At 37.7% G+C, this 12,735-nt stretch overlaps 1 protein-coding gene across 4 annotated transcripts in view; it reads left to right on the top strand.

Annotated features, from left to right (window-relative positions):
- The window catches only part of RECK (reversion inducing cysteine rich protein with kazal motifs), a 72,089-nt gene that overhangs the window by 8,890 nt on the left and 50,464 nt on the right, over positions 1-12,735 (top strand). Inside the window, exons 2-7 of one of the 4 annotated variants that reach the window (XM_032396798.1) lie at positions 3,096-3,154; positions 5,226-5,259; positions 5,873-5,947; positions 6,864-6,900; positions 9,672-9,757; positions 11,166-11,213. In XM_032396798.1, coding sequence (XP_032252689.1) covers positions 3,138-3,154; positions 5,226-5,259; positions 5,873-5,947; positions 6,864-6,900; positions 9,672-9,757; positions 11,166-11,213 — 297 coding nt within the window. In that variant the 5' untranslated portion in view covers positions 3,096-3,137. Of the gene's footprint in view, positions 1-3,095; positions 3,155-5,225; positions 5,260-5,872; positions 5,948-6,863; positions 6,901-9,671; positions 9,758-9,827; positions 11,214-11,985; positions 12,524-12,735 lie in introns of those variants that run through there. The other 3 variants (XM_032396797.1, XM_032396801.1, XM_032396800.1) reach the window with 3 other exon arrangements.

The raw sequence follows: 12,735 nt of genomic DNA, 5'->3' as shown, positions 1-12,735 counted from the left end.
AATTTTTTATATTTTAAACCATTGTATCAGATCCAGCTGCCTGAAATGTAATATTTTCATCTTGTCTCTTGATAGCCCCCGATCAATCCAGCTATATCTTTTTTCCAGTCAGGTACACTCTAGAATAATAACATCTCCCTGCTGTTTATTTCTATAGACCATTTATGCATTTCTTGGCCTGTAATGCTGCTTGGCAGTGTTTTTCCTTTTCTCTAATTTGATGTTTCTCAAACTGGCATTCTGAAATGTTAGTAAGTGGCATGAAAAAAGTGTTCTGTGCTCTGAGAAGTCTGTCTACTTAGATCTCTTTTTGGGAGATTAGTAATGTATAAACATATTAAAGGCTTTGTGAAGTCCTGCAATAAGGAATTCTCTTTAACTTTTTTTAATCCTTCATTTCCCAGTTCTTTGAACATGAAACGTTTTCTCCTGAGGGGTAGATATTAACAACTCATGAATAGAATACAAGTTTGAGAAACGTATTTATAGTTGCCTCCTTTCTCTGTTCTCCAAAGTGACTGCTCCACACTTCCACAGTTTCACTTCAAGCCCCCAACCCCATCTCAACCCTTTTTGTTTTCAGACCTAATCTGTGTTTCACTGAGAAAATGGAGGCCATCAACTTACCTCATAATTTATTAGTGTCCTTATATCCTTTCCTCTTGTCTAGACTTCGTTTTACCATCAGACTGTAACCTGATAAAGTCAGAACATAACATTTATTTATTTATTTTTAAGATTTTATTTGACACACAGAGAGCGAGCACAAGTAGGCAGAGCGGCAGGCAGAGGGAGAGGGAGAAGCAGACTCCCCGCTGAGCAGGAAGCCCGATGCAGCTCTATCCCAGGACCCTGGGATCACGACCCGAGCCGAAGGCAGACGTTCAACTGACTGAGCCACCCAGGCGCCCCAGAACATAACATTTATTCACTATTGCATCCCTTGCCCCAAACTCAATGCCTTTTCTTTCTTTCTTTCTTTCTTTTTTTAAGATTTTATTTATTTGAGAGAGAGCACGAGGAAGGGCAGAGGGAGAGGGAGAAGCAGACTCCCCACCGAGCAGGGAGCCTGATGCGGGACTCAATCCCAGGACCCCAGGATCATGACCTGAGCCGAAGGCAGCTGCTTAACCGACTGAGCCGCCCAGGCACCCCTCAGTGCCTTTTCTTAAACCCGTATCCCTTTCCAGCAGTCACCTCATTTCTCCAATATTCTGTTTCAACCACAACTGTGTGGTATGGAAGTTCAATTCTGGCACTAACCACCCAGAGTTAGAACAGACTCCACAAGTTAAAGGGCATGGTCCCCAACAAGACAGTACTTACCCCAGACGCCAGCCACACTTAGGCGGTCCCCAGGCCACCCACACTTTTGAACAACTGGCTATAAATCCAGGCTTCTCACGACCACCTCAAAATCAGTAATTCACTAGAATGATGCACAGAGCTCAGGGCAGCGCTCTAGTTATGATTACAGTTTTATTATAAAGGATACAAATCAGGAGGACCAGCCAAATGAAGAGACAGACAGGGTGAGGTCTGGGAGGAAATACGGAGCTTTTGTGTCTTCTCCTCACGGAATCAGTGTGTATCACCCTCCTGGCACATCAGTGTCTTCACCACCTAGGAAAGGTCCACTGAGCTCCAGTATCTAGTGTTCATTGGGATTTCATCACATAGACATGATTGATTTGATTATTGGCCATATGGGTTGAACTTGATCTTCATCCCCCTGTCTTGCTAGAGGTTGGGCTGCTATCACGGAGCTCAAAGTCCCAACCTTCTAACCTTCTAATCAAATGGCTGGTCTGTCTGGCATGTCAGTCCCCATCCTGAAGCTATCTGGGGGTTGGGGGGGGGTGTCACCTCATTAGCATAACAAAGAAACACCTCTTACTCTAGAAATTCCAAGGGTTAGAGTCTTCCTCCCAGGAATCGGGGACAAAGGCCAACTGCAAATGGAGAAGGATTTTTCCTTCCCTTGATCCTGCATCCTTCTGTAACCACTGCTCTTTTTTTCCCCTCCCATTTCTTTTCTTCTTTTTTTTTTTTAAGATTGATTTATTTGAGAGAGAGAGAGCAGGGAAGGGGCAGAGCGGGGGAGAGAGAGAGAGAAAATCCCAAGCAGACTACCCGCTGAGCGTGGAGCCCTTCTCAGGGACTCAATCCCTGAGATCATGACCTGAGCAGAAATCAAGAGTTGGACGCTTAACTGACTGCACCACCCGGGTGCCCCTTCCCTCTCATTTCTGCCAGACTTATTGAGAGCTAATGTTTCTCGTTTATACTTCCTCACCTCTGGTTTACTCCTTAATATCATCCACTTCTAGCTCCACAGAAAGTACCCTGTGAAGGTTACCAAGTGGCCTCCTATTTAGTAAATCCATTTCCTTTTTTTGAGTCTTCAATCTAACCTGTATGTTTTGGTACATGCCACTAACTATTCCCTCTTCTGTAATGCTACTCTCTCGAGGCTGACCTACCTGTCTGACTGTTCCATCTCAGTGTCTTTTCTTGTTTCTTCCCATGTCTCAGATTTGGTGTTCTTTAGAATTTGGTGTTGGGATGACTTCTTACTAGAAACTCTCCCTGGGCTATGTCTTTCATTTCCATATATCTCCTTTATGCTGATGACTTTCAACTTGGATCTTTCAGCTTGGCTTTACCTGCAATCCAGGCTTAGATTTCTGACTTTACTGCTATTCCATCTGGATGTCCTATAGGAACCTTAAATTTAACATGTCCAAAACAAAATTCATTGCCTTTTTATCACTTAGTCATACATTATAGGTATAATAATAGAATATAGCCTATAGGGTAATTATAAGGATTGAATGAGATAATGCTTAAAGAAAACTTAGTAAAATTCTGGTACATAGAAAGTACACATGACAGTCTCCACTATTAGCCTGCAAGCTTCTTGAGGGCAGGGACCATGTGCTCAGACAACACTGTTCTTGGTTTGTAAAAGTTTGTTGAGTTAAAATGAATAATAATAATCTGTTGAATAAATATTTTGTGTAGCCATCTGATTTAGTTTAATCATCTTGTTTATTTAACAGTGGGCAACATCTGGTGTTTATTTTTTCTCCTAGGTGCACTGTGTTGTAATCATTCAAAGGATAATCAAATGTGCCATGATGTATGTGAACAGGTAAGCTTACATAATAATTGTTGAGGTTATGTAACTGTTTATTAAGTATAATTGTTTTGGAGAAATCTGCTGGACAGCACCTTAACCAAGTCATCACAGTTCACATCACCAATAATGAAACAAATTAATATGTGTCTGCTGACATAATGCACTGAAAAGAAGCACAGCATCTTAAGTAGCATTCCTGTCAAAAATATATAACCTGAATCATGAGGAAAAAATAGGGCAAACCCAGATTGAGAGATATTCCTCAAAACAACAGCCTGTACTCTTCAAAGTTGTCAGGGTTAAGAAACTTGCAGATTAAAGGGAACTACAGAGATATGACAACTAAATGCAATATACAATCTTGGATTGGATCCTGGAATTAAAAAAGGTTGCTATAAAGGACATTATTGGGATAAATTGGTGAAATTTGAATATGAACTATAATAATAATGAATCAATGCTATGATCCTAAATTTGGTGATTGTATTACAGTGACATAGGACAGTGTCCTTGTTCTTGGAAGATACATGCTGGGATTCGGAATGAATGATCATGTCTGTAATGAATTCTAAAATGTTTCATCAAAATAACAATAATATCTGTATATGTAGAGAGTTAAAGCAAATGTTGCAAAATTTTAATAATGAGTAACTAGATGAAGACTATGTGAGTGTTCTTGAAACTTTCCTGTAGGTTTGAATTTTTCTGATTGAGCCTTTTAAATCAAGTTCCACCGAGACACAATACCTGTTTATAAAGTCTTAACCTTCTTTCATCATCTTGGTTGTGCAGTTCTGGCCTTGGCACTTGAGAACAAATGGCCTCAAGTATCTTTTGAAGAGTTTTCAGTAATGTGGATTTTGTCACTTCCTAAAATATAGAGAGCTACCTAATTGGAATTAAAACTTCTCTCAAACAATATTATGAATTTATTTATTTATTTTTAAAGACTGTATTTATTTATTTGAGAGAGAGAGAGCCCATGCGTCCATGAGCGGAGGTGGGGGGGTGGAATGGGGGGGAGCAGGCGGTGGGGGGGGGGGGGGGGGGGGGGGGGAGGGGGGGTAGGGGGAGGAGGGGCAGAAGGGGAGGGGTGAGCAGACTCCTTGCTGAGTGTGGAGTGTGATGCTGGGTTAGGGGCTGGATCCCACAACCCTGAGATCACAACCTGAGCCAAAACCAAGAGTTAGCTGCTCGAACAACTGAACCACCCAGGGGCCTCTCAAACAATATTATGAATTTAGAAAGATTTTGCAAGATACTCTTTAATTATAAAACAAGACAGTGACTCAGCTCATCTGAGTACATGAATTCATGTCAAAACACTATGGCAAATTAAGTTTTCTGCAAATTTATTGTAAGAACAACAGCTTTTAAAAGCAAAAATGGCTCCTGGATGGTGTCATCATAGGGAGCTGAAGCACTGCTTTCCTGACTTTGCTTATTTGATGAATAAGTCTGGTCATTTACCCTGTAGAGTTTCTCACAATCTGAATTATGCTATTTGCAACTTCATGGTACCATTTAATATATTCCCCTTCCCTTTATATTTCTTAGTAATTGGTAGGTAGATTTAGAGCAGAGCTATCCAATAGAGCTTTCTGCAGTGATGAAAATATTCTGTATCTGTGTGATCCAGTATGGTAGCCACTAGCTACATGTGCCAAGTGAACATTTGAAATGTGTTTAGAGAGGTTGAGGAGAAAGAGAAAGAGTTTGAGGAACTGAATTTTAAATTTTATTTAATCTTAATTGATTTAAGTTTAAATTTAGATAGCCACACATGGCTAACAGTAACCTAATGAGACAGGTCAAGAGGCTTGATCAGATTCAGGTTAGGTTTTGCTTTATTTTGGTTTTGTTTGTTTGTTCAGCAGGTCTTACTAATAACATTATTGTGTCTGTCTCTTTTCGTAATTAACATTATAGTCATTATTGATAATTGCCTAAATGCATTAATTCACTAGTGGTTGCAAAATGGTGATATTCTAGCTCTCGTCACTTATTAACAATAGTTGGTAGTTTGGGAGAAAAAATGGCTACTAAAACTAACTGGAGATAAATCCTTTTTCATTGTCCTTAGCATTCATGGATTTCACAGTCTTGACTATTTGCAGGTAACCATGAAGTTCTATCTCATATATAATCGCTTATAATTTACTGAGACATCAAATTGTAATTGCATTAATTAAAATTCTATTTGGAAGAGAGCCAGTTAGCCTGGTGAATGAACTTGTCAGCTCCTCAGCATCTTTATTAAAAATGGCTTTGTCTCTCTTGGTATTTTATGGAAGCTTATGCCATAATGCTATTCACATATTTGTTCTTCACTAATATCAAGGGTATGACATAATCTGTTTTACATTGTTGTCAGTTGACTAAAAGTAGTTTGTAGAACAGTTTAGAATAAACTTATCTTTTTTTCTTTTCTGTTTTCTTTCTTTTTCTCCTTTGTCCTCCAACAGATTTGGTAGCGTGTTTTTTTTCCATTTTTGGTCATTAGAAAAGGGTCTAGACTTGCATATATGGACTTTCTTGATTATTTGCCAAACTAACAAACCGTTTAAGAGATGTTACCTCAGCTTAATTTAGACCTTTCCAAAGGTTTTCCATTTATAAAAGGAAGTTGGAAAATATTCTAGGCAACTGATAAGTATAGAACACAACAAATTTTACCTCTTCTTATTTCTTACAGAAAAATGCCACAAAAACTTTTTTTTTTTTTGTCAGATATTCTCCTCAAAAAGTGAATCCCGACTAAAGCATCTGTTACAGCGAGCCCCAGATTATTGCCCTGAAACAATGGTAGGTCTTGTTTAACTTAACTATGGAAGCTTTTGTCTAAATGAAGCCATCTAATGAGTTAACTTCTAGATTCAGGAAAACTTTCAAAATGATTTGAGTTTGTGATCAAATTAAAATGTTAAATTTAACTAGGTATTTTAAAAAGATCATCACACAAATTGCTGGTAGAATATTATCTTTGATCTTTTATTGTTTATCCTAGGATGTAGATATAAAAATCATATTAAATATAAATGTATTACAGTCTTTAAATTTCATTATAACCATTTAGCTGGAATTTGGAATTTTACTCATTATTTTGATAATTTTATGAAAACCATAATAACTATATTTTATATTTATTTTGAATTTGAAAAGTTAAATTTGGGGTAAGGGGAAATGTGTGATTTCTCATTATTCCTGTCTTCCCATTTTTTGGTGTATTGTAGATATATTGCTTGCCTCTCTGAATCATGTAGCTTAAAATGTCTCCAGTGCTTGGGCCATCCTCAGTGTTTGGGACACTGGTGGGCCAGGCTACGGAATATGAGCTTACATGAGACCGACTTTTTAGATGTGGTGGCTTGCATTACGTGAGGGAGGAAAAGTTGATCAAACAATTCTGACTGACACATTTGCCTTTACTTGCTCTACAGACACTTCTGTCTTTGGGCTTAGAAACAGTGATTCCAGTAAGCATCCTCAGTACCCAGACTCATCGTTAGTGCTCTCAGGTGGGAAGATGGGCAGAGAGCAAGCAATATTTTTGCATCTCAGTTTTATTTTTTCTTCCCTGAATAGCTGCTTGATACTCATGTGGTCTTAGAACTGACTATCTAGAGGCAAGCGTAATCAAATTAGCTGTATATAATGTCTGTGTAAGTTGTCATATTTAGGAACTGGTTATATAAAAGCCTTTTGGTGATTACAATTTTAGGTTGAAATTTGGAGTTGTATGAATTCATCTTTGCCAGGTAAGCAAAGAAGTGTAACATTTAGCACTTTATCTTTAAAAACTTACTTTGTGATTATAAAATCTGTGTCATAGTCCCGTAACTTAATGTATCCCCTTGAGTTCCTATCTTCTCTTTCTTGTAGGCACCCAAATTTTCAAATGTATAGTTTATTCTCATTCACTCAATCATTAACTGTACTCTTGTCTCTACTTCTTCCATTCTAGTGAAACTGGTCTTTGAAAGAGCACCAAGATCTCATGGTACCTAAATCTTATGGCCTTTTCTCAGTACTTATTCCCTTTGACTGCCCTGCAGCACCTGATATTGTGACCGCTACCTCCTTATGACTCCACCTTAGCCTCATGCATGACCTTATCCTCTCGTACCTTCCCTCTCTGCCACCCCCTCCCCCCCAAGAAGGACCTTGGTTATTCCTGTACGTGGTCCTCTTTTCTCTCTCCATACTTACCCTGGTAATTGCTTTCCTTCCCAGAACTGTTAACTAGTCAGCACTGGGAAGATAGCCTTCAAATCTAAGTTGTCACTCACGACTTCTAGACACGTCACCAGGATGGATCTCTGCATCCTGGTGACAACTGAAGTACAAATTTAACCAAACTCATTGGGTGCCTGGGTGGCTCAGTCGTTAAGCGTCTGCCTTCGGTTCAGGTCATGGTCCCAGGGTCCTGGGATCGAGCCCCGCGTCGGGCTTCCTGCTCAGCGGGAAGCCTGCTTCTGCCTCTCCCACTCCCTCTATTTGTATTCCGTCTCTCGCTGTCTCTCTCTCTCTCTGTCAAATAAATAAATAAAATCTTTTTTAAAAAAATAAATAAAACCAAACTCATAAGTGCCTGTCTTATGAATGACACTAGACCAGAATCCCTCAAGTTATCTTTGATTGCTTTTTCTTTTTAGCTCCATCGACTCTCTCCTTGTAAAATCTTGGAGCTGTTCTCTCTACTCCTAGTTCAAGCCATTATTATTATTCTCTGAGAATAGAATATTGTAACAACCTTGTAGCTGGTCTTTCAACATATCATAGCTGTCCTCCCCAGCTCCTTAAAAACAAAAACAAAAACAAAAAAACAGACCCTTCAGGGGGGATATCCACTTCCATCAGAATAAAGCCCAAACTCCCTAGCCTGACATTCACAGTCTTCCAGGATTAAAGCTTCCAGTCCCAGTTAAAAAAAGGAAGTATAAGTATAAAGGAAGTATATTTTATGTATCTCTGAACTCTAAAGGCTTTCACACTGTTTGAAGTTTGTATTTCAAACAAATTGGTCTATTTGCCTTCTTGGAATTGCCCATATCCTTGCTTATTCTCCCAATTATCCCTCTACCTAATGTCCTGGAATTATTTATTTATAATTTATATCTCTGATAGATAGAGATATCTTCATATGTGATCTCCATAATGGGATAATTCATATATTTTATCTATTTCATAACCCACAAAATACCTAATGGAGTGCTTTGTACATAATACTGTAAACCCTTGTTGGACAGTAATAGTTTCTAGGAGGCCACTAGGTGTATGGAAACAGCAGTATACTGTATTATAGTATAGAAGTTCACAGAATTTATGACCTACATTGATTCCATTCGAAATAATTTAGAAAACGTGAGTGATTCTGAATAGTAAGCAGCAGAGATTTAGAGGAAACTATACTAGGCAAAGGGTTAGATGGAAGTCTATTACCCTTTGTACCATTAAAACATGTAGGAATACAGAAGCTTATGATATGCAGTATTTCTAGCTAGTTTTAACAGTTGGGGTGGTTTATAATTTTGAGGCCATTTGTTTGCAGGCCATTTGTTTACTTTTTTTTTAGCAGAATGCTTCTATTTGTTATCTTAAGCCCTAGTTTCATTTGGAGAACTATGTTACCTATTGCATTAAATTCTTGACACTTTTTTCAAATGTAAATAATAATAATTTAGATGTGAATTTGCAGATGTATGTATTACATGGAAGCAGCTTAAAGTATTTCTGAAAAGAGATCAGGAGGAATGTGCTATATGCCTATGAGCGTATGTCTTTCCTCTTTTTATAATTGTTACTTGTGTCTCCTAATATTATTCTAGGAGTCATTCATTGACATTTATACTTGCAAAAGTGGATGTAAAAAAATGCATTAGGACACTTTATAATTGCATCACCTTTTGATATTACCGTAATTTGGCTGGAGAAATAGCTGCTGTGTATAAATTGAAACGGAATAGTCATTTTGCCCCATAATTAAGTGTACTCATCAAAGTCAGTTCTTGCCTACAGGAAATGTACCTTTCTGTCCTGTTTGTTCACTAAGTATCAGTTTCTAAACAGTATCATGGGTTTAATGCTATTCTAGGTATTTAATATTTTAAATGTAATAACCCTTGTGCCCTTTTTTGTTTGTTTGCATGTTAAGTTAAATTGGAATCTTTGCCTCTGATTCACAGTCTAAAAGTGAGGAAGGCCTCTCCTTGCTTTCCTTAACCTGTGTGTCTTCTAGAGATGCTATCTACCCAAGAGTGAGAATGATCTAAAGAGAGTTTGGGGGGGCAGAGAAAAGAAAGAAAAAACAAAACACCTGATAATTATGTTGTGCAGGCTCTGAGAAGACTGACAGCACTGGGAGTAAGGGTGAGAGGAAGGCCTTAATAATTTTGAGGCCCTGCTATCTGAGCGAGTTTTCCTGTGGACACCTGCTTTGACTTTTAGTGAGATCCATGAACCAATTTGGCATGCCATTTGTGGTTGTTACTGCTTATGACCAAAACATTTGAACATTTTGTTTTTTAAGGTGTGTTTAAGAAGTCTGATGGCTGGGTTGGCTTAGGCTGCTGTGAACTGGCTATTACCTTGGAGTGTCGACAGGCATGCAAGCAGGTAACACTGGGCAATCAGGCTCGTAAGCAGCATGGAGTACAGTTTGAGTATTAGCTGTGTGTATGTTTTAGACTTTGCCCACCTCATACATTTGGAGAGGTGACCCATAAAAGCTGCAAATTTAGCATTTCTTGCGTAGACCAATTTCTTTTAGACTTGCTGCTTTCTCATTTACGGCTGCTGCATGTAAGACCTTCAGCCTTTTCTTATTCTCCTCTCTGACACGCAAGAGAGAGGAAAGAATATTATAGGAACTGAAGCCTTTTGTACTCTGCCTGTGGTCATACTTAGTCAATGCTGAGTGGCTCCAAATGGTTGTGTAAATTTAGAGTATGCTTGGATGAGAGCAGATGACACAGTGGGCTTATTTAGCTTTCATCTTTCCCTCTCTCTTTCATCATGGGTTTACCCTGAGCATGTTCTTATATCCCTTCCCTGCTCCTAAGGTGAGCATGACTCCAACAGTGAACTATGACTTCTCTTTGATTGGATAGATCTCCAGTCCAATTCAAGTTAGGCCCCTGAGTTCTTCCTCACTCTGTGTATTTTCATAGTGGTCCTCAGAGTGCTGGAAACTGGCCTCCTAGCTGCTCATACTCCCAACTGCTGAGAGTAGACTTCACTGGGAAATTTAGTTAGACTGGAAACCACAGCTGGAAAGCCTTTTCTTATTTTCTTCTTTTAATGACTGGTCTCTGGACCAGAGTACATGAGACATGGTGGCATCTTTACTTCCATACAGACCACTGTACTATTTAGTCTGAGCAATACTCTTTGAGTAGCACACAGCCTAGCAATCTGCTGCTCTTCTTCAGTCATTGAGATGAAGCTGAGTTGCAGAGGATTTGAACTGTAAGGGGTCTAGGGGGACATAAAGAGAATTACATAAAAATAACTTTTGTTAATTGCCTGGCATAGCCTTTTCCCTCTTTAGTTGCCCACTCCGTTACATGTGGATCTTTTCTGAGGAGATTGACTCATAAATCAGTATGAGAATTTAGAATATAAAGGGTTAAAGAAAAAGCAAAATATAAATGCCTTGGCAGAGCTTCACAAGAAAATTTGCTACAGAGTAGAATTCAACTAAGAAAAAAGTTCTCTGATTTACATTTCTTTCAAAGTCATCTAGTTTCTGAAATAACAACAGGACCTGTTATTATGTGAGATTAAAGCCATAAAAGAGTGAAGTTTTAGCATATTGAGTAGGTTCTGGGGCTGTTTGTTTTAAAGAACTTGCGTGAAAATTGTTTGTTGTCTTTTAGGAACTTTTAAGTATTGGAGCTTAAGATTTTCCTTGATGAAATAAAGAATACCATACCAGCAATTAACATATATTAATTTATGTTCTTTTTGTCCTTTGTTGAATAGCATGTATAATAAATTGATGGAGAAATTTGTTATCTTTTAGGCATCTTCAAAAAATGATATTTCCAAAGTTTGCCGAAAAGAATATGAGGTATGCATTTTATTTAACAAATTTGGATAGACTATTCAGATATTATCAAAATTGATAAAACCACTTAAAATTTAAAAATGAATTCATTCTTACATTAAATTGCCTTTTACTTTGCAGAAAATATAGCCTTGACAAAATATAGCCTTGTCATTTACCTTGTTTAGAAGTGTCACAACTTTGTCTTGTTGAAATTGAGAATTAATTTTAAAGAAATGCCCTGTTAGCTATACATGAATTAAGAAAATAAAATCTTAAAAAAATTTTTTTAAGAAATGCCTAAATCACATATACAGAGGCTTTAACCTAAAGTGTATTCATAATAGCAACTGGTTGTACCCAAGGTTGTACAATAGTTTTTCTTAGGTTACATATCCTTTTTTGCCTCTTTTCCTATACCTTGACCCATCCAGGTATCCCTCTTTATAAACTGTCTCTAATTGAAAGAAACAAAATCACACTGCCAGTGTGAGTAGCTTCAAACTTTCCTAGCTCTTGCATTTGGCGGGAAAATTACTAAATTACAAAGGCTGTATTAAATCTAAAGGACTCTTATTTCCCAATGGTGGTATTTCAAGCGTTGTATCTAGATGAGGTAATTCCTAGGGCAGGGGTAGAGGAGGTATTTCATGTCATGCAAATATGTACAGAAGATTGTCCCTGATGTGAAAAAGCTCCTCATTGGACTACTTTCTTCAGTTTCTAGAACTCCACTGTTAAATGTGACATTATTGTTCTTCATAGTGTGAGACCGTGCAGTTAAAGGTACTTACATGCATATTCCTCATTCATCATTTTTATCTATAACATTGGGATTCCTTTGCTTTTAATAGTCTGTATTCTCTTGGAAAAGATAGAACAGTTCTCTTAACAGCTTCTAGATGATAGTTCTGCCTTTTTTTCTTTTCTCAATGCCTATATTATAGCTCTTGATTAATATTTTTAAATGGGAAAAATCTTATTTATCTTTTGTCCCTTTGTACTATTTGCTAAGTTATATCTGTTTCTCTGAAGACACATTTCCAAATTAACTGCAACTCTTCTCTGTTCTTAATAAAAGGAGGCTTGCTGCAAAGAAATAAAAGATCTTTTTTTTTCTTATCTCTCTACCTTTGAAATAACTAGTTTTAGTTTCTCTTGAACCAAGTGGCTAACTGTGATAATTCCTTCTTTTCTCCCACATGATGTCTGACACTGTCCATCTGCTGTAGCCTGTCCTCCATTATTTTAGTGTGCTTCCTTCTCTTGTCTGGATTTCTGCATTGCCCTAGGAAGTCTGCCAGTATGTGTTGATGAAGGACGGGACAGGAAAGGTAAGAGAGATAAACACTGTCCTATGAGAGAAATACTAAGGATAGTTTACTTTTCCCAGTCTGTCCTCCCTTATTGGCCTAGAATTAAGCAACTATTTTCCAAAAATCTACATGCCAAGAGGGTTCTTTTACATATATATATAAAAATATATATGTAAAATACATATACGTAGTATGATATATATGAAAAATATACATATGTAATATAAATC

Source organism: Phoca vitulina, unplaced genomic scaffold (genome assembly GCF_004348235.1).
Source record: "Phoca vitulina isolate PV1807 unplaced genomic scaffold, GSC_HSeal_1.0 scaffold94, whole genome shotgun sequence".
NCBI lineage: Eukaryota > Metazoa > Chordata > Mammalia > Carnivora > Phocidae > Phoca > Phoca vitulina.
This window is presented reverse-complemented; position numbering and strand designations above follow the sequence as displayed.